General features: G+C 41.2%; 1 protein-coding gene across 1 annotated transcript; it reads left to right on the top strand.

Moving 5' to 3' along the window:
• The first annotated feature begins 237 nt into the window (after window positions 1–237).
• On the top strand, window positions 238–18,452 carry tmie (transmembrane inner ear). Its single transcript, XM_026910272.3, has 4 exons — window positions 238–674; window positions 8,366–8,483; window positions 17,803–17,952; window positions 18,207–18,452. Exons 1-4 carry the CDS (start codon window positions 555–557, stop codon window positions 18,314–18,316), a joined length of 498 nt encoding a protein of 165 aa, XP_026766073.1. The 5' UTR covers window positions 238–554; the 3' UTR covers window positions 18,317–18,452.
• Window positions 18,453–26,588: the final 8,136 nt, after the last annotated feature.

Genomic DNA, 26,588 nt, shown 5'->3' on the forward strand with positions numbered 1-26,588 from the left:
TTAATAATCAGTTATAAGTGATCAGTTTGTGTTCTGTAGGCTGGAGACGGATGTAGTGAAAGATCACATCGTACGAGTTTATACGTGACGACGATGTCATTTTATCACAACACACGATCAATACAAGTCCAAACATGACACCTGACACCTCACTCCTCTTTCTGCTCCCTCCATCTCCCAGCCCCTCCTCCACCCCCGCCGTAAAACTCCCACAATCCCCTGCGGCGCAGGCTGTAAATGACACCGGGCCGTTAATTAATTAATGGCCGTTCAGCAGCAGGCTGGCAGTGGGACACGAGGCTCTCGTCTGTGAGGAAGAACAGAGAGAAGAGGAGGAGGAGGAAGGTGGAGGAGGTAGCAGAGAAGAGGACGAGTGAAAAGAGGAGAAGAAAAGAAGAAAAGAGAATAAAGGAGAGGAGGAAGGGTGCCACTTTCACCCTGTCGGACTATCAATCAACCTGCTGCTGCAGAGGGAGAGAGGGAGAGAGGGAGAGGTGGAACGAGTGGAGAGAGAGACAGAGAGAGAGAGAGAGAGAGAGAGAGAGAGGGAGAGAATGGCGATGGACTGGCCCACACATCCTCCTCCAGCACTGGTTCCGGCCGTGGTGAGTGCCGGAGCGGTTCTGGTTTCCCATTACGTCTTCAACGCTGCTGCCCAAGTCCCTGATCCAGCGGTAAGACTCTTCTTCCTCTAATCATCCTTTCTTCCTCCTCTTCCTCTTCCTCTTCCTCCATAACAAGAACACAGTTAAAATACCCCGACAGCTGCAGCCGGCAGTAAAACCGCCACAGAACCATTAGAACAGGAACAGAGGAAAAGACAATGCAGCGGCGGCAGATGGCGTGTTGGTACGCATCGGTTCTGCGTCGGATAAACGCGATCGCTGGTTTCCACACGAGAGAAAAAATACTTACGATACTGCAGATATTCAGAGCTTCAGTAACTCTGAGAAATAAAAAAAAAAACACCTTCATGAAAAAATGGTTCTATAAAGATCCACATTTAATAGTAGGTTTAGTAGGTAGGGTTCTAGAAGGCTTTATAGAGTTCTAAAGGGGTTCTAGAGTGGTAAGAAGGTTCTAGAATGGTATTCCGAAGGCTGTTGTAGAAGTTGGTGTAGTGTTCTAGAACAATGGAGCTCAAACCAGTCCTCAGGATCCCTCCCATCTGTTCCACATGTTCTAGAACATTGGTTCTCCAACTGAGGCCCTGAGGACTGGTTTTTAGAGCCTTTGTTCTAGAGCACTACCAAGAGAACAGCATATGCTAATGATTGAGAAGGGATTTGGGGTTCTTCAGAAGATCTCTATAGTGTTCTTAGCTTTCAGTATTTCTAGAATGTTCTGAATGTTTCTTGAAAGATCAGCCTGGTGTTCAGTTTGGAGTTTATAAAGTTCTAGAACAGTTCTCTAACCACTCATCAGGGTTCTACATACATTCCACATGTTCTAGAACAGTGGTTCCCATTCTCAGTTGGTTCCCACTGTTCTAGAACATTACCAAGAGAACCCTACGGGCTAGAGATTTCGAATGTATCAAAGGAGTTTGGGGTTCTCCAAGAGATCTTTATAGTGTTCTTAACTTTCAGTATTTCTAGAATGTTCTGAATGTTTCTTGAAAGATCAGTTTGGTGTTGAGTTTGGAGCTCATAAAGTTCTCTAACCACTCATCAGGGCCCTACATACAGGCCACATGTTCTCATCAGGGCCACATGTTCTCATCAGGGCCCTACATACAGGCCACATGTTCTCTAGTGGTTCCCAAGAGAACCCCACAGGCTAGAGATTTAGAATGTATCAATGGGGTTTGGGGTTCTCCAAGAACATTTCTAGGAAGTTCTCAATGCCAGAAGTTGTGGGCATGCTAAACAATCTTGTAGAAGGTTTTCTAGAATGTTCTGGAGATGTAAAGTGTGTTGAATGGTTCCTGATCATCTAGAAGGGTTCTGAGGGTTCTAGAGTGGTGGTCCAGAGTGTTAGCTAGATGTTTCAGTGTTAATGAAAGGTGCAAAGGTTTTAGAAATTTCTAGATGGTTGTAGATGATTGAGGGATGAAGCTGGAGGAGACGATGAAGAAAGATTTCTTTTTTCTATTTTTTTTTACACTTTTTCTATTCATATTTAACCTATTAAATGTAACTGCCTATGGACATAACCGATTGATTGTATATATATATACATACATATATATATATATATATACATATAAAATGATCAAAAATAGGTTAAATTTGTTCAGAAGTCTTCAGCAGGTCATTGCTTCACGCTGCAGGTTGCTCTGGTGTGTTACATGTTACACATTTAGTCAACCATGCAACACACACACACACACACACACACACACAGCTAAATCACATGATGCTGTAAACCCCAGTAATCTGCTATAACAGGAAAGCTGTGCAATTTTAGATTAGCGCTCGCTGTTGGGTTTGTTTTTCACGACTGATGCGTGTGTGTGTGTGTGTGTGTGTGTGTGTGGCGCGTTAATGAGTTTTCAGCATTTTAATTAGCAAGTAGTTGCTTCGTTAAATGAAATGTGTTAATTTATTAGATGATTATGAGCATTTAGGAATGCATGTTAGCATGATTGTGGTGATTAGCCTTGTTTTAATCCGTGTTAGCGTTAGCGCGTGAACATCTCCACCAGATGAACTGCAGGTGTTTCTTAAATTTTTATATTACATAAATTATTTAATTCAATGATCTACATTTATTTTACTGTATTAATATTTAATTTACCAAAAAAAGAAGAAAAACAATAAATGTTTTTTTTAGGTTTTGTTTTAGAATTATGTTTTTATTTAATTTAATAATTGTTATTTTAATTATATTTATATTTATATTCTAATATTTAATACTTAATATTTATGCAATGCTACTACTATTAATAATAATAATAATAGTAATAATAATAATAATAATAATAATAATTACACACTTAACCATGATCTACATTACGATTTTCAATGTTTAAGAAAAAATAATAAAATAAAACATACTACATTGAAAGACAACTGAAATCAAAATGATAAAACATAAAAAAATTTAATAAAAAAATTAAAATAATTGTAAATGTTCTTTTTGTAAAATAGTTTATGTTGTCACGGAAACAGCGGCTGTATGTTAAAGGTGGAAGCGCAGAAATCGTGAGAGATCCACTGAGCATCAGCCGAGGATTCGCTTCCACACTAAACTGATTAGAATCGACTCCATGATGAAAATAAACACAATAAACTGGTGTGTGTGTGTACAGAAAAGGTGTGTGTGTGTGTGTGTGTGTGTAGACGAGCTCTATGTGTGTATAGAAAAGGTGTGTGTGTGTGTGTGTGTGTGTGTGTAGACAAGCTCTATGTGTGTATAGAAAAGGTGTGTGTGTGTGTGTGTGTGTGCGCGTAGACAAGTTCTATGTGTGTATAGAAAAGGTGTGTGTGTGTGTGTGTGTGTGTGTGTGTGTAGACAAGCTCTGTGTGTGTATAGAAAAGGTGTGTGTGTGTGTGTGTGTGTGTGTCTGTATAGACAAGCTCTGTGTGTGTATCTACCATTTCTCTTTCTTTTTCCTTACAAATTTCTCCTCCATCTTTTTCTTTCTCTTTCTTTCAGATGTTATAAATTTTCTGCCCGTGTGGTCAATAAGGCTTTCTTTTAAAATAAACTCTTTCTTTAACTTTTACAGAATTTTTTAAAAATTAACTTCTTGCTTCACTTACATAGTTTTTTTGTAAAAACTTTTTTATAGAAATTATAATGAATAATATTTTTTATAAATAAACTTTTTATTTTACTTTAATAGTTTTTTTAACTTTTTGTCTTTTTTATAATTTTATAAATTAATGTTTTGTTTTCATTTATTGTTTTTTTAATTAACTTTTTATTTTATTTATTTTATTAATTTATTTTATTTTACTTTCATAGTTTTTAATTAACATTTTCATTTTTCATTTTTTTCCAATAAATTTTTTTGTTTTGTTTTGTTTTGCTTTCGTAATTTTCCATATTTTCCTGAATGTAGAAATAAATCATCTGCCTCAGAATGTGATGAAAAATTAAAGACATTAAACAATGCCGTGTATGAAATAAAACCACATACACTGCATTTAAAAAAAAAAGAATAAAGATAAAATGGTTGACTCACGTGATTCTTCAGGTCACGTGACGTGTGTATGACTTTTCTTTAGGTGGAATCCTGTGGGTTACCTTCCTGGACCAAACTACATCAGGATGATGTTCTGGAGCTCCATCAGGATGATGTTCATGGAGCACCAGCATCTTCTCAAACTGAACCTGTGCTGTTTTCATGCTCGCGTACATTTCGGTACTTAAAGGTGACAGGAAGTGACTGTTTTAACCATTTTGCTCCACAAAGCTGAAGGTACTTATCAAACCTCGCTCTCTTCCTCTCAGGAGCTTCAAATAACAAATTCAGTATTCGGTAATCTTAGAACCTGACCTACTGGTTCTAACCTGAGCTGGATGTTCTTCATCCAACAACCTGCTGACGTTGTAGAGAAGTCTCTGCTTGTGGTAGGTGTGGCTAACTCCACTAGCGTTTATGGTTGTCACCGTATCTCCACCACGCCACCAGAGGGCACTGTCTCCTCAATTCTACAGGCTCCTCCTCCTCGGGTATCACACACACTTCTCCCTTCCTGTTCGCTGGCTATATAAAGCACATGGTTCATTATGTTCATTGCGAAGTCTTGCCAACTCTGAGTCCTGAACCTGTGTATCGTTATCGCCTCATTGTCTTTGCCTCGCTCTTTGAATTTGCCCTTTGAATCTTGTGGATGATTGTGTTTGACCCTGGCTCAGGGTCAGAAATTAACTTTTATATTAAGGGGTGATATTTGCCTTCTGGAGTTGATTTTCAGGGGCATTTATTATTGCATAAAACACACAGTGTCACCCAAGCTAAAGAAACATTTTCCATAACAGTTAATTACTTAGTATATTTTTCATGGTCATCAAATATGTAATTTTAATGTAATTAAATGTATATTAAACCACTTGTAGAAGATAGCCAGATCACCGTTAGCATGAGTTGCGGTCTCGAGCCAGTCCATTTTCCACAACTGGATAGTAGATATTTTCAGTGGATGTCTCTGGTTTTTGTGCTGTTGGAGTGTTTGATGGAGTGTCCAAGTTTGAATGGCTGTTTTTATTCTTTTTTAATCAAAAACCGCTCCATCTTTGCTGCGAAATAACAACACTCACATAACTGCGTGACTCACAACAAAGATTAAAAAAAAAACGTGCAGAGATTTCAGAAATATCATGTGAATTAACTGAGGTTGGTCTTAATATTTAGTATATATAGTATACCAAATGTTCCTAATGAAACAGGAATTAACTACAAGGGCTTTTTTCCCCTTATATTTTAAATATCTGGGGCATTTTGGTCATTTTCAGTGGCATTTTTTACCCCAAGCGCCTGTTCCTTTCTGACCTGCCCCTGACCCTGCCCCTACCCCTACCCCTACCCCTGCCCCTGCCCCTGCCCCTGCCCCTGCCCCTGACCCTACCCTTACCCCTGCCCCTGCCCCTGACCCTGCCCCTGCCCCTATCCCTACCCTTACCCTTACCCCTGCCCCTGCCCCTGCCCCTGACCCTGCCCCTATCCCTGACCCTGCTCCTGCCCCTGCCCCTGCCCCTGACCCTGACCCTACCCTTACCCCTGCCCCTGACCCTACCCTTACCCCTGCCCCTGACCCTGCCCCTACCCCTGACCCTGCTCCTGCCCCCGACCCTGCTCCTGCCCCCGACCCTGACCCTGACCCTGAACCTACCCCTGACCCTGACCCTGACCCTACCCCTGCCCCTAACCCTGCCCCTGAACCTGCCCCTGCCCCTGAACCTGCCCCTGAACCTGCCCCTGCCCCTACCCCTGCCCTGAAACTCCCTCCAAACCCCTACCCCTGACCCTGCTCCTGGCCCAAATCCTGCCCCTGCCCCTGCCCCCACCCCCAACCCTGCCCCTAACCCTGCCCCTGCCCCTGCCCCTGCTCCTGCCCCTGCCCCTGCCCCTGCTCCTGACCCTGACCCTGTTCCTGACCCTGCCCCTGCCCCTGCCCCTGGCCTGTTTAACATCACACGGCTGGATTGTAGATTTTGTATACAAACCTCTCACACATGGATCCTCACACATCCTCAGAGATTTTAACTTCTTTTTCAGAGCTCCATCACCTGACATTTAAACACAAAGAGATGATAGAAAGCGTAGAAGAAAGACTGATGGAACAGAGGCCCGTGAGTTCTGTGGTGATTAAACCCCGAGAATAAAGCACTCGCTCATTCTGCCTGTGGAGGGTTTGATGTTGGTGCTGAGAAATGTCACGTTTCCAGCTTAACCTTCTCAGGGCCCTGGGCTTTTCAAAACACACTCCGTGTTAACCAGCTTAATGTCTTAATCATATTATTCCAGGAAAATGAAAAAAGTTTTCCTCATCTTCATTAGCTTTGAAGTCACCAGCTCCGCATGGCGTTGTGTTTTTTAAAGGCTCAGTCGTTTTCTGTTTTCTGTTTTCCAGTTTTCTCATTCTCTTGGTGTAATGACATCATACAGCTCCTCATACTACTCTGTTCAATTTCAGGGCTTTATTAAAGACTATTCCTTCGCTCTTCACGGTGAGCTTTGAGGGGATTTTTTTCTGTCCATTAGCATGTTTCGTTTATGTTTCTCCATTGCTGCTACCGTATAGCTGTACCGTGAGTTAGCCGTCCTCCTATTGGTAGATTTTAGATGAGTGTCGTAGCAGCGCTCAGCGTGTTCCTCTGCTTTCTTCCTGTAACCGCGGGCGTGAGATATAAAACCTCCTTCAAGCCACCTGTAATATGTGTAACCATGACAACGAGACAGAGCGGTTATGTCCACTTCAGACGCAGACGGAAGACGGATCTCTTTAACATCTTTCCAATAACAAGACTTAAATATTCACTAATGATGCAAATTAAAACAACTGTAATGGATTGAAAATTTTATCATCCTGTGTTATATATTAGCTAAAGTAATTACTTCACCTCTCTCTCTCCTGTCTCTCTCTCTCTCCTGTCTCTCTCTCTTCTGTCTCTCTCACCCTGTCTCTCTCTCTCTCCTCATTTCTCCTGTCTCTCCCCTGTCTCTCTCTCCCCTGTCTCTCTCACCCTGTCTCTCTCCCCCTGTCTCTCTCCTCGTTTCTCCTGTCTCTCCCTGTCTCTCTGTCCCCTGTCTCTCTCTCTCACCCTGTCTCTCTCTCCCCTGTCTCTCTCTCCCCTGTCTCTCTCACCCTGTCTCTCTCCTCGTTTCTCCTGTCTCTCCCTGTCTCTCTGTCCCCTGTCTCTCTCTCTCACCCTGTCTCTCTGTCCCCTGTCTCTCTCTCCCCTGTCTCTCTCACCCTGTCTCTCTCCCCCTGTCTCTCTCCTCGTTTCTCCTGTCTCTCCCTGTCTCTCTGTCCCCTGTCTCTCTCTCCCCTGTCTCTCTCACCCTGTCTCTCTCCCCCTGTCTCTCTCCTCGTTTCTCCTGTCTCTCCCTGTCTCTCTGTCCCCTGTCTCTCTCTCTCACCCTGTCTCTCTGTCCCCTGTCTCTCTCTCTCACCCTGTCTCTCTGTCCCCTGTCTCTCTCTCTCACCCTGTCTCTCTGTCCCCTGTCTCTCTCTCTCTCCCTGTCTCTCTTCCCTGTCTCTTTCTCTCTCCCTGTCTCTCTCTCTCTCCCTGTCTCTCTCTCTCTCCCTGTCTCTCTCTTTCTCTGTCCCCTGTCTCTCTCTCTCTCCCTGTCTCTCTCTCTCCCCTGTCTCTTTCTCTCTCCCTGTCTCTCTGTCCCCTGTCTCTCTCTCTCTCCCTGTCTCTCTTCCCTGTCTCTTTCTCTCTCCCTGTCTCTCTCTCTCTCCCTGTCTCACTCTCTCCCCGTCTCTTTTTCTCTCCCTGTCTCTCTGTCCCCTGTCTCTCTCTCTCCCTGTCCCTTCTCCCCTGTCTCTCTCTCCCTGTCTCTCTCTTTCTCTGTCCCCTGTCTCTCTCTCTCTCCCTGTCTCTCTCTCTCCCCTGTCTCTCTCTCTCTCCCTGTCTCTCTGTCCCCTGTCTCTCTCTCTCTCCCTGTCTCTCTTCCCTGTCTCTTTCTCTCTCCCTGTCTCTCTCTCTCTCCCTGTCTCACTCTCTCCCCGTCTCTTTTTCTCTCCCTGTCTCTCTGTCCCCTGTCTCTCTCTCTCCCTGTCCCTTCTCCCCTGTCTCTCTCTCTCTGTCTCTCTCTCTCCCTGTCTCTCTGTCCCCTGTCTCTCTCTCTCTCTCTCTCTCCCTGTCTCTCTGTCCCCTGTCTCTCTCTCCCTGTCTCTCTGTCCCCTGTCTCTCTCTCTCTCTCTCTGTCTCTCTCTCTCTCTCTCTCTCTCTCCCTGTCTCTCAGCTCTTGCCCACAGACCCCCCGCCGAAGCCGGACCCCATCACCTCGGAGACCGTTGTGTTCTGGGGACTTCGTCTCTGGCAGGTCGTGGGGATTTTCTCCATGTTTATCCTCGCCATCAGTAAGTCTCTTTACAATAATGAGACAGCCGTCTAATCAGGAATCTTGCTTGTTACCAATTTATTACAATATTTTTTTTAAAAAAGAAACATTTTTTTTTACCTGATATTGCTGAGTGACATCTCTGAGTCAATAAGGGCAGAGCTTATGAACATTTTCATTCGCTGTAGACTGTAAATAATTAATTTTTTTAAATATTAAATTTTATTGTAAGCATAAATATCAACCTAGCCTGAACCACTTAGCACCATTTATACTTGTTGTCATGGTTATGCTCTAACATTCCCGAGCTTAGGCTAGGTCGATACAATATTTAATTGTTTACAGGTTACAGTAAGAGGAAATATTTTCATGAAATACAACAAGAACAGAGCAAAATAACTGGCACTGAGATGTTACCGTGGTAACCATGGTATAATTATATAATGGTATAACTGTGATTAATTGAAATTGATTTTAATTGTAATTGAGTAATAGTTAATGTAGGGAATGTTCTGGAGTCTATGCGGCCGGTTTCAGAACGTGTTGTGTTGAAGGTGAAGTGATGTTGAGGTTCCTCTGATGTGTCTTCGATCTCCAGGCCAGATGAGACCATCTCATCGCCGTAGTTACCGTATCGACCCGCTCGCTGTTGTCTGATTAGACGGTGACACTCCGAGCGCGAGCTCTGTTACGCCTGATCTGAATAGAAAGTGTAGGGTTTCAGAGTGGAGCCGTTTGAGCTCTCAGCGTGAGCTCGGCTTTGATCAACTCCTGTGTAAATAAAGACATGTCTCCACTCGGACGTCTCGTCACGCTCCTACACACACGTCCTGCTGAGACACTTCCATCCTCCACTTACTGCCATCTTACTGCGATTACTGATCCCTTTCTCCATGCGCTCTCCATCCACACTGAACAGGCAATCGGACAGAGCTGCTACTGTCTGATTACAGAGGGAAAAAACCTGGAGAAAAAATAACTTCTGATTATTTTGGGTCACAATAATTCCTGTTACTGTATATGTTACAACATTTATTTATTTATTTGTTTGTTTGTTTGTTTGTTTTTATTTGTTTGTGTTTTAAAAACATTTTTTATTAGTTATTCCTTACGCATCATTCTTAATGTTTCAGCCTGTTGGTTGTTTTTTTTTAGTTTTGTTTTTAACTCTTCGTTTTCTAAAATGTTCATGTTTTTGTCTTTCTTGGTTTGTGACATTTGCCTCTTTATCGTCTTTAACTATTTAACTATTTATTTATTTATTTGCTTGTTTATTTGTTTGTTTGCATTTAAAAAATATTTTTATTTGTTATTCCTTATGCGTTATTCTTAATGTTTCAGCCTGTTTGTTTGTTTGTTTGTGTGGTTGGTTGGTTGTTTTTTTAGTTTTGTTTTTAACTCTTCATTTTCTAACATGTTCATGTTTTTGGCTTTCTTCTTTTTTCTCTTTCAAGGGTTCATTTATGATACTTCCCTTTTTATCTTCCAACCATTAATTTATTTATTTGTTTGTTTGTTTGTCTTTGTTGTGTGTTTGTTTGTTTGTTTGTTTTTAAAAACAGTTTTATTCCTTATTCCTTACACATTATTCTTAATTCTTAATTATTGTTGGTTGGTTGTTTTTTTTTAGTTTTTTAACTCTTTCTTCGTTTTCTAAAATGTTCATGTTTTTGGTTTCTTCTTTTTTCACTTTCTTGTGTTTGTTTGTGACATTTACCTCTTTATGTTCCAACCATTTATTTATTTATTTATTTATTTATTTATTTAATGTATGTATGTATGTATGTATGTATGTATGTTTCTGTGTTCATGATTTTGGCATTGCTCCTATGATCCCTTTGTTATAGTTTGTTTGTTTGTTTATATATTTGTGTTTATTTAAAACTTTCTTTAGTGTCTTCCTTCTTCATTTTCTTTGATTCATTGTTTACATTCATCTTTATTATTCTTTCTTTCTTTATTTTAATTTTTATTCCTTTATTTTTTTTTATTCTTTTATTTAATTTTATTCCTTTATTCCTAGTTACTGCAGTTACTGTAAAGCTCTGTAGTTACTGCAGTTACTGTAAAGCTGTGTAGTTACTGCAGTTACTGTAAAGCAGCGTAGTTACTGCAGTTACTGTAAAGCGCTGTAGTTACTGCAGTCACTGTAAAGCTGTGTAGTTACTGCAGTTACTGTAAAGCTGTGTAGTTACTGCAGTCACTGTAAAGCTGTGTAGTTACTGCAGTCACTGTAAAGCTGTGTAGTTACTGCAGTTACTATAAAGCTGCGTAGTTACTGCAGTTACTGTAAAGCTGTGTAGTTACTGCAGTTACTGTAAAGCTGCGTAGTTACTGCAGTTACTGTAAAGCTGCGTAGTTACTGCAGTCACTGTAAAGCGGCGTAGTTACTGCAGTCACTGTAAAGCGGCGTAGTTACTGCAGTCACTGTAAAGCTGTGTAGTTACTGCAGTCACTGTAAAGCGGCGTAGTTACTGCAGTCACTGTAAAGCTGCGTAGTTACTGCAGTTACTGTAAAGCTGCGTAGTTACTGCAGTCACTGTAAAGCAGTGTAGTTACTGCAGTCACTGTAAAGCTGCGTAGTTACTGCAGTTACTGTAAAGCTGCGTAGTTACTGCAGTTACTGTAAAGCTGCGTAGTTACTGCAGTCACTGTAAAGCTATGTAGTTACTGCAGTCACTGTAAAGCTGCGTAGTTACTGCAGTTACTGTAAAGCTGTGTAGTTACTGCAGTTACTGTAAAGCTGTGTAGTTACTGCAGTCACCGTAAAGCGGCGTAGTTACTGCAGTCACTGTAAAGCGGCGTAGTTACTGCAGTCACTGTAAAGAGGCGTAGTTACTGCAGTTACTGTAAAGCGCTGTAGTTACTGCAGTTACCGTAAAGCGCTGTAGTTACTGCAGTCACCGCAAAGCTGCGTAGTTACTGCGGTCACCGTAAAGCGGCATAGTTACTGCAGTTACCGTAAAGAGGCGTAGTTACTGCAGTTACTGTAAAGCGGCGTAGTTACTGCAGTTACTGTAAAGAGGCGTAGTTACTGCAGTCACTGTAAACCTGCGTAGTTACTGCAGTTACTGTAAAGAGGCGTAGTTACTGCAGTTACTGTAAAGCTGTGTAGTTACTGCGGTCACCGTAAAGCGGCGTAGTTACTGCAGTTACCGTAAAGAGGCGTAGTTACTGCAGTTACTGTAAAGCGGCGTAGTTACTGCAGTTACTGTAAAGAGGCGTAGTTACTGCAGTCACTGTAAACCTGCGTAGTTACTGCAGTTACTGTAAAGAGGCGTAGTTACTGCAGTTACTGTAAAGCTGTGTAGTTACTGCAGTTACTGTAAAGCTGTGTAGTTACTGCAGTCACCGTAAAGCGGCATAGTTACTGCAGTTACTGTAAAGAGGCGTAGTTACTGCAGTTACTGTAAAGCGGCGTAGTTACTGCAGTTACTGTAAAGCGCTGTAGTTACTGCAGTTACTGTAAAGCGCTGTAGTTACTGCAGTCACCACAAAGCTGCGTAGTTACTGCGGTCACCGTAAAGCGGCATAGTTACTGCAGTTACTGTAAAGAGGCGTAGTTACTGCAGTTACTGTAAAGCGCTGTAGTTACTGCAGTTACTGTAAAGCGCTGTAGTTACTGCAGTCACCACAAAGCTGCGTAGTTACTGCGGTCACCGTAAAGCGGCATAGTTACTGCAGTTACTGTAAAGAGGCGTAGTTACTGCAGTCACTGTAAACCTGCGTAGTTACTGCAGTTACTGTAAAGAGGCGTAGTTACTGCAGTCACTGTAAACCTGCGTAGTTACTGCAGTTACTGTAAAGAGGCGTAGTTACTGCAGTCACTGTAAACCTGCGTAGTTACTGCAGTTACTGTAAAGAGGCGTAGTTACTGCAGTTACTGTAAACCTGCGTAGTTACTGCAGTTACTGTAAAGAGGCGTAGTTACTGCAGTTACTGTAAAGAGGCGTAGTTACTGCAGTTACTGTAAAGAGGCGTAGTTACTGCAGTCACTGTAAACCTGCGTAGTTACTGCAGTTACTGTAAAGAGGCGTAGTTACTGCAGTTACTGTAAAGAGGCGTAGTTACTGCAGTTACTGTAAAGCTGCGTAGTTACTGCAGTTACTGTAAAGCTGCGTAGTTACTGCAGTTACTGTAAAGAGGCGTAGTTACTGCAGTTACTGTAAAGCTGTGTAGTTACTGCAGTCACTGTAAAGAGGCGTAGTTACTGCAGTTACTGTAAACCTGCGTAGTTACTGCAGTTACCGTAAATCTGCGTAGTTACTGCAGTCACTGTAAAGAGGCGTAGTTACCGCAGTTACTGTAAAGCAGTGTAGTTACTGCAGTCACTGTAAAGCTGTGTAGTTACTGCAGTTACTGTAAAGAGGCGTAGTTACTGCAGTCACTGTAAACCTGCGTAGTTACTGCAGTTACTGTAAAGAGGCGTAGTTACTGCAGTTACTGTAAACCTGAGTAGTTACTGCAGTTACTGTAAAGAGGCGTAGTTACTGCAGTTACTGTAAAGAGGCGTAGTTACTGCAGTCACTGTAAAGAGGCGTAGTTACTGCAGTCACTGTAAAGAGGCGTAGTTACTGCAGTTACTGTAAAGAGGCGTAGTTACTGCAGTTACTGTAAAGAGGCGTAGTTACTGCAGTTACTGTAAAGCTGCGTAGTTACTGCAGTTACTGTAAAGAGGCGTAGTTATTGCAGTTACTGTAAAGCTGTGTAGTTACTGCAGTTACTGTAAAGCTGTGTAGTTACTGCAGTCACTGTAAAGAGGCGTAGTTACTGCAGTTACTGTAAAGAGGCGTAGTTACTGCAGTTACTGTAAAGCTGCGTAGTTACTGCAGTTACTGTAAAGAGGCGTAGTTATTGCAGTTACTGTAAAGCTGTGTAGTTACTGCAGTTACTGTAAAGCTGTGTAGTTACTGCAGTCACTGTAAAGAGGCGTAGTTACTGCAGTCACTGTAAACCTGCGTAGTTACTGCAGTTACCGTAAATCTGCGTAGTTACTGCAGTCACTGTAAAGAGGCGTAGTTACCGCAGTTACTGTAAAGCAGTGTAGTTACTGCAGTCACTGTAAAGCTGTGTAGTTACTGCAGTTACTGTAAAGCTGTGTAGTTACTGCAGTTACTGTAAAGCTGCGTAGTTACTGCAGTTACTGTAAAGCTGCGTAGTTACTGCAGTCACTGTAAAGCTGTGTAGTTACTGCAGTCACTGTAAAGCTGTGTAGTTACTGCAGTTACTGTAAAGCGGCGTAGTTACTGCAGTCACCGTAAAGCGCTGTAGTTACTGCAGTCACCGTAAAGCGGCATAGTTACTGCAGTTACCGTAAATCTGCGTAGTTACTGCAGTTACCGTAAAGAGGCGTAGTTACTGCAGTTACTGTAAAGCGGCGTAGTTACTGCAGTTACTGTAAAGAGGCGTAGTTACTGCAGTTACTGTAAAGCTGTGTAGTTACTGCAATCACTGTAAAGCGGCGTAGTTACTGCAGTCACTGTAAAGCTGTGTAGTTACTGCAGTTACTGTAAAGAGGCGTAGTAACTGCAGTTACTGTAAAGCGGCGTAGTTACTGCAGTTACTGTAAAGAGGCGTAGTTACTGCAGTCACTGTAAACCTGCGTAGTTACTGCAGTTACTGTAAAGAGGCGTAGTTACTGCAGTTACTGTAAAGAGGCGTAGTTACTGCAGTTACTGTAAAGAGGCGTAGTTACTGCAGTCACTGTAAACCTGCGTAGTTACTGCAGTTACTGTAAAGAGGCGTAGTTACTGCAGTTACTGTAAAGAGGCGTAGTTACTGCAGTTACTGTAAAGCTGCGTAGTTACTGCAGTTACTGTAAAGCTGCGTAGTTACTGCAGTTACTGTAAAGAGGCGTAGTTACTGCAGTTACTGTAAAGCTGTGTAGTTACTGCAGTCACTGTAAAGAGGCGTAGTTACTGCAGTTACTGTAAACCTGCGTAGTTACTGCAGTTACCGTAAATCTGCGTAGTTACTGCAGTCACTGTAAAGAGGCGTAGTTACCGCAGTTACTGTAAAGCAGTGTAGTTACTGCAGTCACTGTAAAGCTGTGTAGTTACTGCAGTTACTGTAAAGAGGCGTAGTTACTGCAGTCACTGTAAACCTGCGTAGTTACTGCAGTTACTGTAAAGAGGCGTAGTTACTGCAGTTACTGTAAACCTGAGTAGTTACTGCAGTTACTGTAAAGAGGCGTAGTTACTGCAGTTACTGTAAAGAGGCGTAGTTACTGCAGTCACTGTAAAGAGGCGTAGTTACTGCAGTCACTGTAAACCTGCGTAGTTACTGCAGTTACTGTAAAGAGGCGTAGTTACTGCAGTTACTGTAAAGAGGCGTAGTTACTGCAGTTACTGTAAAGCTGCGTAGTTACTGCAGTTACTGTAAAGAGGCGTAGTTACTGCAGTTACTGTAAAGCTGTGTAGTTACTGCAGTTACTGTAAAGCTGTGTAGTTACTGCAGTCACTGTAAAGAGGCGTAGTTACTGCAGTCACTGTAAACCTGCGTAGTTACTGCAGTTACCGTAAATCTGCGTAGTTACTGCAGTCACTGTAAAGAGGCGTAGTTACCGCAGTTACTGTAAAGCAGTGTAGTTACTGCAGTCACTGTAAAGCTGTGTAGTTACTGCAGTTACTGTAAAGCTGTGTAGTTACTGCAGTTACTGTAAAGCTGCGTAGTTACTGCAGTTACTGTAAAGCTGCGTAGTTACTGCAGTCACTGTAAAGCTGTGTAGTTACTGCAGTCACTGTAAAGCTGTGTAGTTACTGCAGTTACTGTAAAGCGGCGTAGTTACTGCAGTCACCGTAAAGCGCTGTAGTTACTGCAGTCACCGTAAAGCGGCATAGTTACTGCAGTTACCGTAAATCTGCGTAGTTACTGCAGTTACCGTAAAGAGGCGTAGTTACTGCAGTTACTGTAAAGCGGCGTAGTTACTGCAGTTACTGTAAAGAGGCGTAGTTACTGCAGTTACTGTAAAGCTGTGTAGTTACTGCAATCACTGTAAAGCGGCGTAGTTACTGCAGTTACTGTAAAGCTGTGTAGTTACTGCAGTTACTGTAAAGAGGCGTAGTTACTGCAGTTACTGTAAAGCGGCGTAGTTACTGCAGTTACTGTAAAGAGGCGTAGTTACTGCAGTCACTGTAAACCTGCGTAGTTACTGCAGTTACTGTAAAGAGGCGTAGTTACTGCAGTTACTGTAAAGAGGCGTAGTTACTGCAGTCACTGTAAACCTGCGTAGTTACTGCAGTTACTGTAAAGAGGCGTAGTTACTGCAGTTACTGTAAAGCTGCGTAGTTACTGCGGTCACCGTAAAGCGGCGTAGTTACTGCAGTTACCGTAAAGAGGCGTAGTTACTGCAGTTACTGTAAAGCGGCGTAGTTACTGCAGTTACTGTAAAGAGGCGTAGTTACTGCAGTCACTGTAAACCTGCGTAGTTACTGCAGTTACTGTAAAGAGGCGTAGTTACTGCAGTTACTGTAAAGCTGTGTAGTTACTGCAGTTACTGTAAAGCTGTGTAGTTACTGCAGTCACCGTAAAGCGGCATAGTTACTGCAGTTACTGTAAAGAGGCGTAGTTACTGCAGTTACTGTAAAGCGGCGTAGTTACTGCAGTTACTGTAAAGCGCTGTAGTTACTGCAGTTACTGTAAAGCGCTGTAGTTACTGCAGTCACCACAAAGCTGCGTAGTTACTGCGGTCACCGTAAAGCGGCATAGTTACTGCAGTTACTGTAAAGAGGCGTAGTTACTGCAGTTACTGTAAAGCGCTGTAGTTACTGCAGTTACTGTAAAGCGCTGTAGTTACTGCAGTCACCACAAAGCTGCGTAGTTACTGCGGTCACCGTAAAGCGGCATAGTTACTGCAGTTACTGTAAAGAGGCGTAGTTACTGCAGTCACTGTAAACCTGCGTAGTTACTGCAGTTACTGTAAAGAGGCGTAGTTACTGCAGTTACTGTAAAGAGGCGTAGTTACTGCAGTTACTGTAAAGAGGCGTAGTTACTGCAGTTACTGTAAAGAGGCGTAGTTACTGCAGTCACTGTAAACCTGCGTAGTTACTGCAGTTACTGTAAAGAGGCGTAGTTACTGCAGTTACTGTAAACCTGAGTAGTTACTGCAGTTACTGTAAAGAGGCGTAGTTACTGCAGTTACTGTAAAGAGGCGTAGTTACTGCAGTCACTGTAAAGAGGCGTAGTTACTGCAGTCACTGTAAACCTGCGTAGTTACTGCAGTTACTGTAAAGAGGCGTAGTTACTGCAGTTACTGTAAAGAGGCGTAGTTACTGCAGTTACTGTAAAGCTGCGTAGTTACTGCAGTTACTGTAAAGCTGCGTAGTTACTGCAGTTACTGTAAAGAGGCGTAGTTACTGCAGTTACTGTAAAGCTGTGTAGTTACTGCAGTTACTGTAAAGCTGTGTAGTTACTGCAGTCACTGTAAAGAGGCGTAGTTACTGCAGTCACTGTAAACCTGCGTAGTTACTGCAGTTACCGTAAATCTGCGTAGTTACTGCAGTCACTGTAAAGAGGCGTAGTTACCGCAGTTACTGTAAAGCAGTGTAGTTACTGCAGTCACTGTAAAGCTGTGTAGTTACTGCAGTTACTGTAAAGCTGCGTAGTTACTGCAGTTACTGTAAAGCTGCGTAGTTACTGCAGTCACTGTAAAGCTGTGTAGTTACTGCAGTCACTGTAAAGCTGTGTAGTTACTGCAGTTACTGTAAAGCGGCGTAGTTACTGCAGTCACCGTAAAGCGCTGTAGTTACTGCAGTCACCGTAAAGCGGCATAGTTACTGCAGTTACCGTAAATCTGCGTAGTTACTGCAGTTACCGTAAAGAGGCGTAGTTACTGCAGTTACTGTAAAGCGGCGTAGTTACTGCAGTTACTGTAAAGAGGCGTAGTTACTGCAGTTACTGTAAAGCTGTGTAGTTACTGCAATCACTGTAAAGCGGCGTAGTTACTGCAGTTACTGTAAAGAGGCGTAGTTATTACAGTAAAAGTAAAGCATTGTATTTTGGAGAGAATTAAAATACTGCACTTAAGAATAAAGCTGGATCTAAAGTGTATTTTACAGAGTATAAAGAAATTCTTCTTATTTCTATAAATAAGAGTGAGATGTGATAAAGTGAATAATGTATTGGATGTTACAGTGAGAGGTTCTGCAGTGTTATTTGACGTGATGTATTGTTTATATGGAGTTTAAATTTATACTAATGCACACTAAGCTGTGGATTTATGAGCAACACCTTTTTCATATGTGTATTTATAAAAGAATATTTTTAAATCTGGTTTTAGTTTTGGTTTTATACACTGACGTGTTTTTAAAGATTCCTCCTCTGTGTTGTGTGTTTTTCAGTCATCACTCTGTGCTGCATCTTTAAATGTCGAGTTCCTCGCACCAAGAAGGAGATCGAGGCTCGTCACGCTCAGAGACAGGCAGCTAAGAGCTACGCTAACACGCTGGAGACGGTTCCTCCTCTCAACGAGCTCACTGAGATACCGGGAGGTAAAAACACACACACACACACACACACACACACACACACACACACACACACTAAACAAGCTAACAAATCTTGTTGAGCACTGTGAGCATTATACTGCACCCAAAAATGCTACCAATCTTAATAATGTACTCTTTACGCTAGATCATTCTGCTAACTCTTTACACTATCTATTCTTCTTTTTCTGAGTTTCCTTCCATCCATCCCTCTCTCTCTCTCTCCCTCTCTCTCTGTTTGTGTGTGTTTGACCCCTCAGTGATTCGTACCCTCTCTGAGCATGTGCAGACTCGTGACGCTAATCAACTTCCTGCTCTCAACGAGGAAGACGAACCGACCAATCAGAGTGCTCAGAACGAGACAGGCTAAAACTCTACATCTGTCTGTCTCTCTCTGTCTGTTTCTCTTCCTGTCTCTCTGTCTGTATCTGTCTCTCTCTCTCTCTATCTCTCTGTGTTAATGCTTTATCTTGTCTCTGTATTTCACTCAATAAACTCATCTGTCACGCTTCTTCTCTTCGTCTCTTTTCTTCGTCTGTTCTGTTTTTGCTCTCTGTTGTGTTTCACTCTGATAAACCCATCTAACCCTGAGCCTTTAAGCTCACACACCGATAGTCAATTTATTCATCAATACACAGTGCTGTGCATAAGTATTCACCCCCTCAAACTGGCCCACATTTTGTAGTGTAAAAACTGGAACTGAAATGGACTTCAGTGAGATTTTACAGCTTCATAACACGTCTAACATTTCAAGGTGCAGTTTTTTTGTTGGTGGTGAGCAGCAATTCTCACATCTCACTCAGATTGGAGTTCTTCAAGGATTGTTCTGTAGTCAGATCCACCCAGTTTCCCTGCTGAATAAAAGAATCCCTACAACACGATGCTAGCACCACCATGCTTCACTGTAGGGATGGTGTTCTCAGGGTGATGAGCAGTGTTGAGTTTCCACCAAACGTGCCAAGGCCAGAATATTACGTTTTGGTCTCCTCTTTTTGCCACTGTTCCATATAGTCCTACTTTTCCGCAAAGCCCTCTCTGCTTGTTCATTTTCTCATTACGTTCTCAACACGGAGCCACAATTTCAGCCATTTCCTCAATTCTATGCAAATCAAATACAACTCCAAAAAAACTGTCTGGAATGATGCCTCGAATGGACCTGTCATATACGAGCTCTTATTAAATGTGTACAGCGATGTTGCCAAATAAAATAAAGCTTGTAAGGAAGCAGCAGAGATCGTTGGTGTCTCTGGTGAGCGTCCTTAGCTAGTACAGTTAGCTCGCTTTGCTAATCTAATCTAAGAACGATGCTAATATGAAACTGAGCTCAAAAAACATAAATCACACAACTGATTTTCACACTGATTAATGTGTAATTTATTTAGCTTTAGAAGATATTATATATAGCTACTATAGTTTGTCATCAGAACTAAAAAAAAATGCTGGACAGGCCACGCCCACAAGCGATAAAACTACAAACGACTTGTCACCTTCTAGTGTGAACATGGAGTTACCCGGTCACTGGCTTGAATAGAATGATGACAAAAAGTAACACTAGGGTTAGGGTTAGGGTTAGTGAACATTTTAGAAAAGGTGAATATTTTGATTAAAAAAAAACAAAAAAGAAATTAATTTTAAATGAGCTGAAATGAACACTGAGAGAAAATGGAGTAAAAATACAGCATCGTCATGGCAGCAGTCGAGTTTCTCGAGCCGAATGTCATCTTTTAAATGAAATACTGTATATTCAATGCAAAACAGTAGCACTAGCTAATTTACTGCTAAGCTGTAGCTACATTTCTGAGTATCTTGCTAACTTTTGCGAGTCACCATGTGTTTCAGAGCAAAAGGAGCGGTTAAGCTAAGCTAAGCTAAGCTAAGCTAAGTTAATACACACCAGATCTGGGTGACATCAATCATTTGATTGGACGCAAATAAGACAAGTACATTGTTTTTTTTTCAGTAAAATTAAAATAAGAATATCTACAATGATGGATTTTGTTCTCTATAACCTGGCTTATTTTTTTCCCCAAAACATCAAGAGACTTATTTTGATGCTGATGGGATCTCCTGGTGAAAGCCAGTGTTTAATTCACCGGTGGAATTGTGGGTAATTACAGAATACACAGAGTGACAGCACGCTGGAGCTTTTTCACATAAAACATGCTTTCAGAGACTCTATCAGAGCTCCTGATCTCGGCTTTTCACTTTGTGTCACGTCACTTTCATCCTTAATGGGCTTTTAAAGGTCAAATATTCTCTCTCTCTCTCTCTCTCTCTCTCTCTTTCTTTCTCTTTCTGTCTTTTTCTTTTTTCTCTCTCCTCATATTTCTAAATAATTTATATAGACAGTAGGGTTCTGGATTTTTACTATTACCACTTCAAAGTTGATTATTTTCCTAAAACACCATGTCCCTAAGTGTTTGATTCCTCTTACTCCACAGCAACTTACCAACAAAACTTACCAACAATTTTTTATTAATTAAAGAACATCACAATTTTTAAAAATCCATTTATAGTTACATTTAATGTTATTAATTCTTGCTCTCGCTTACATTATAGCAACACTCGTTCCCTCACCAGCGTCTCTTTATTCTCTCTCTTGAAGTTAATAAGACAAAAAATGCAGCTTTTTCCGCATGTTACCGAGAAACCGCAAAGAAGCGTAAACTCCTCTGTCCTGAAGATGTCGGAAAACTTACAGTTACAGCTTTACCTCTGACTGTTACAAAGCGCTGACACTGGAGACTCCTTCCATAAATGTTACATAAACACATTTCTCCTTACTTGTATACCTGCCCTACACATCCCTGTGAATGAGCTGTTACTATAGAAACGATAATGTATTAGATCGAGCGCATTAATATAAACCTGCACTACGGTCAGAGCTGCTGTTATAGAGAATTAATCAACACCTTCTGACCAATCACAATCCAGAATTCACAATACAGGCTCAGCAGATGCTCAACCTGAGCATTTTTCATACATGTTAATTCAATACTAGATACACAGTTCTCCATCTGCAGTTTTTGTGTTTTAGCAATTTCTAAAAACAATTGCAAACGTATATAATTTTTGGTAACATTTTACATTTGACATGTCGTGGCTCTGAGGAAAACATGACCTCAGGTGACCTGTGACATAATCACAACCATAATTAAGGCTTAACGAGGATTAATTGGACTCTCCACAGGGGATATAGTGCAGTGTGTTAATTTACTCGACTCCAAAAAGTCTGATCACATGACTCTGAGCTTCTGTTCCACTACACATCCAACCCTAACATGGGGGTTCACACACTTTTTTGAAAAAAATTGAGATGGACATGAAGTTTGTGTGAGCCCAAGCGTTTTGGTTTTCTTTATTTACCCTCACGCTTGTAAATCCATATTCAGTAAATGTTTCAGTGTGTTTGTTTTCTTCAATTCAATTCAATTCAATTTTATTTGTATAGCACTTTTAACAATAGACATTGTCACAAAGCAGCTTTACAGAAATATATAAATTCACGATATAAATTTTAAACTTATAAATTTATCCCTAATGAGTGAGACAGAGGTGACGGTGGTGAGGAAAAACTCCCTGAGACGATATGAGAAAGAAGCCTTGAGAGAAAACCAGACTCAAAAGGAACCCATCCTCATTTGGGTGACACCCGATAGTGCGATTATAAATAAATCCCTTCTATAACTACGTGAAGGCCGTTCCCTTAATGCCAACAACATTTTCTAGTCTATCGAGGAAAATAGCATGATCAATGGTATCAAAAGCTTCAATAAGGTCAAGCAGCACAAGTAAGGAGACACAACCCTGATCAGAGGCCAGTAGTAGGTCATTTACCACTTTAACCAGCGCTGTCTCTGTGCTATGATCAGGCCTAAATCCTGACTGATACATTTCATGAATGTTATTCCTAAGTGAGTATGAGCATAGCTGCTGTGCTACAACCTTTACTAGGATCTTGGAGAAAAGGGGAGGTTTGATATTGGCCTATATTTGGACAATTTACAGGGGCTGAGGTCAGGTTTTTTAATCAGGGTTTTGATAACTGCTAATTTAAAAGATTCTTTCACTGTTATTTCACTGAGTCTGAGTCACTCAATGTTATTGAGGAATGAGAAATTTGTCCATTTTTATGGCTGAACTCCTACACTACTAAAGAGTGTCAGAAAAGGCAAAAAGACTAAAATAACTCATACAATCTTCATTTAAATGTGGTTTGCATGCGACACAGAGTAACATTTCAAAATATTAGTACACAAAATCTTCGTAGTTAGAGTGATATTTGTAATAACAATTTGTAAAATAAAAAAGGAAAACAGAAGGAGAGATTTTCAGTTTCTCTCACGACCCAGTTTGTAAATGAAGGGACTGCTAGTTTGGAATACCTACAATAATCCAACTATTTCAAAAACCACTGAGTGTTTAACACCAAGCCGCAACCTCGGTGTGTGTGGTCTGAGAAATGTGTTTTAATAACACAAATACAAAAGAAGGCGTCCTAGAATTAGTATACACACATATATACAATACACACACACATGCACGCAGGCTGTGTGAAAGAGAAACAAAGAGAGAGACTGTGAGAGAGAGATTTTTTTTTTTAATTTTAACAAGACTTTTATTACAAAAAGACTCTCTTATTTACAATACACTCCTACAACACAGTTAAAAAAAATCACAAAGTATGCATAAAAATCAATTCACCCTCAAAAACAGAGCACAGAGCCTCATTACAACACCAAATACATTCAAATGTGACAAGATCATCAATAGACTTAAAATAAAGAAAATCAACCAAAACTCTTGACTTCACCAAGTTAGAAAACAAGGCTACTATGTTCTGATTTATACTTTGTTCTATTTTCCTTTTCCTACTTGTATAAATGGCCAGTTTTGCTTGGCCTAAGACAAAATTCAGTAGTTGACAAACAAATCTTTTTTTTCTCACATATTTGTACCCCAAAATAAAAGTCTCCAGAGAAAAGGTCTCATTACAACTCCTGAAAACATTACCTACAACTAGAAATAGAGGTTGCAATCTACAACAATTCATAAAAGCATGAAAGATGGTTTCTCTGTCAGAGCAGAAAGGACATGTAGAAGTAACCTCAGGGTTTAGAACTGAGATAAAAGCATTAACCGCGACAGCACCATGAAGAATTCTCCATTGCAAATCACCTGTTCTCTTGGTCAATGGTGGTTTATACAAGGATCTCCACTCAGGTTTTGTGCTTTGATCCAGTTTAAAAACATCACGCCAGGGAGTATCAACTTTCCCATTTAAAACCTTTTTGCTAAAAACCAAAACACAAGACCTGTACAAAGATTTACCAGTACTTAAAAAGAAATCTTTACACAGAAATGCAACATTTTCAATGAAAGGAGATGTAATCCCTTCAACATTTACAGACAGAAGTAGACAAGGAAAAGAGTCTTTGGGATTAGGAACTCGGGAACCAACGCAATAGTGACGTGAAGTGACTTGTGGCCAAGTATGGTGACCCATACTCGGAATTTGTGCTCTGCATTTAACCCATCCAAGTGCACACACAGTAGTGAACACACACACACCATGAACACACACCCAGAGCAGTCGGCAGCCTTTTTTGCTGCGGCGCCCGGGGAGCAGTTGGGGGTTCGGTGCCTTGCTCAAGGGTCTCACCTCAGTGGTGGTATTGAGGGTGGAAGAGAGCGCTGGTCATTCACTCCCCCCACCTACAATCCCTGCCGGACCCGAGACTTGAACCCACAACCTTCAGGTTCACCTTCGGGTTGCAAGTCCGACTCTCTATCCATTAGGCCACGACTGCCCCACAATACTCTGTTAATAAGTCCATTTCAGTTGTTTTAAGTGCAGCTTGCCATTTCATGAGCAACTGGGTAACCAGACGAATAGACCTGATTCCCAAATGTTGAGCTAATGCTGCTTCTTTCTTGAAATCCAGCCGTACAATGTTCAGTAGCTGACTCAGAGTAATAATGTTGTGTTCAATCAGCAACCTTCTAAGTCCAGGAAAAAAGGAACTGTCTGTTAAGTCCAACTGGGAGCCATAGATTAAAGGCTTCTCCAGTAACCAATGAAGAGAATGTGAGTTTTCTGGTCGTTGAACAACAAAGAGACTCCAAAAGTCCACCAGGGTAGCCTGGATTTTTGAGAGCAGCTGCAAAGGAGGATCTACACAGGCAAACTTATGCCATAAGGAAGATGCCACCAAATTATTAACAATTAAAATGTGTCCTCTGTATGACAATTTTGGAGACAAAGACTTCCATTTTTCTAGGCGTCCTTTGACTTTTTCTATTAAACCTTCCCAGTTTTTCTGCACTGTTGTGTCATCGCCTAAAAAGACCCCCAAATATTTAAAACCTTCTTTTCCCCAATGTAAACCAGCAGGAAGTTTTGGTTTTCCACTTTTCCAGCTTCCTATCAGTAGTGCTTCACTTTTATTCCAATTTATATTAGCAGAAGATAAAACTTTACATTTTCCAAGCAATTCAGATAAAACCTGTACATCATTTTGCTTACTGATCATAACTACTATATACTGCATACGCTGATAATAAAAAATTACCATTACAATTTGGCAAAGATATACCATGAAGTTTCATTCTTATTTGCTGTAACAAAGGCTCTATGGCCAAAGAATAGAGCATACCAGAAAGTGAACACCCCTGTCTGATACCTCTACAGGCTCCAAAAGGAGCACACAAACCACCATTGACCTTGAGAATGCTCTGAACATCACTATAGAGAACTTTCAGGTAGATCTATAAATTTTTTACAAAAGCCAAAGGCTTTCAAAACTCTCCATAAATAAACATTCTCAACGTGATCAAAGGCTTTCTCTTGATCCAATGATATTAAACCAGAATCTAGATTTAGCATCTTAGAGACATCAAGAAGATCTCTAATCAGGGAAACATTATCAAAGATTGACCTACCAGGGACACAGTATGTCTGGTCAGGATGTATGACCTTGTCCATAACCTCTGCCAATCAATTAGCTAAAACTTTAGAGAGCAGCTTGTAGTCACTGCACAGGAGGGAGACCGGCCGCCAGCACTTGATGTCCGTCAGGTCACCCTTCTTGGGTAGGAGAGTCAAGACTGCTCTGCGGCAGCTCAACGGCAATAGCCCTCCGGCTAAACTGTCATTCAGTACCTCCAGCAAGTCTTCTCCAAGCTCTGACCAAAATGACTTATAGACGTCGACTGGCAGGCCATCCATCCCTGGTGCTTTTCCCAGCTCCATACCTTGGAGGGCCTTGCAGAGTTCCCCCATGGTCAAGGCACCTGAAATTTTTGCGTTAACTTCCTCTGACACTTGAGGAAGGTTGTCAAAGAAATCACTATCATGCCTATAATCTGGACTCAGTTCATTTTTATATAAAGACTCGTAAAAAGTGACTGCTCTCTTACGAATGTCTTTGGGGTCAGTCAGCAATACCCCAGATTCAGAACGTAAAGCATGAATAACCCTGTTCTGTCCATTTTTCCTTTCCAAACTGAAAAAAACCTTGAGGGTACATCCATCTCATTTACACTTAAAAAACGTGACCTGACCAGAGCACCCTGTGTTTTAACCCCTAGTAGATCAGACAACTGAGTTTTCTTTGAGAGACTCCACATCACTTTGATTCCCAGGCAAGTGAGCCAATTCTTGCAATTTTAAAATATCAGTCTCTAAGGTGTTCAAAGTCAGGGTTATCTCTCTAGTGATATTCTGGGAGTGTTGTTGACAAAACTGTTTTATCTGAACTTTCCCAAAATCCCACCATTGCTGCAGTGTTCTAAAAGAATTCTTTGTAGTTTTAAAAACATCCCAAAAATTTTTAAAACTTTCTTTAAAACACTTATCACCCAATAAAGTGGTATTTAGATGCCAATAAGCACTCTTTGGCTTAATAGAGTTTAAAAAGATACAGCACTGCACCATACTATGATCTGAAAGACATGATGGGATAATAACACAACTCTGAACAATACTACCATGATGTTTAAAAACATAAAACCTATCCAGTCTTGCCAATGAAATCGTGTTATCACGAACATGGGTCCAAGTTTATTGCTTTTGTTCTCCATTAAGCTGTCTCCAAATATCAATTAATTCATGTGTTTTTGTTAGCTGAACAAGACGTTGACGTGAAGGTAAATGGGGTTCAATGTGATTTCTATCTAAGTTGGACTCTAAGTTGTGCAATTAAAATCACCACCCAAAAATAAATATTCATCAACACCAACATTTTGTAAAACAGAGCACAAAGTATTTAGAAATAGCATTCTTTCAACAGCTGAAGTTGGTGTATATACACAAATAAAAACAAATACAACATTTTCAAAAGAGGCTCTTACTTTCAAAAGTCTCCCTTTAATAACCTCTTCAATCTGATAAGAGCGTGGGCTGAAACTCTTAGCAAAAAGAATAGCAACTCCACCACTCAGTGAAGTATTGTGACTTAGAACAGCAATCCCATTCCATTCTACTGCCCAATCAGCAGCATTATTAACATCAGTGTGTGTTTCCTGTAACAGAGTGACATCAATTTTTTTTCTGATGAATTACTTCAAATAATGAAGCTCTTTTGTGCATATCTCTAGCACCATTCAGATTCAGGGTAGCAACATTAACATGACACATACTT

Source organism: Pangasianodon hypophthalmus, chromosome 4, assembly GCF_027358585.1.
Source record: "Pangasianodon hypophthalmus isolate fPanHyp1 chromosome 4, fPanHyp1.pri, whole genome shotgun sequence".
Lineage (NCBI taxonomy): Eukaryota > Metazoa > Chordata > Actinopteri > Siluriformes > Pangasiidae > Pangasianodon > Pangasianodon hypophthalmus.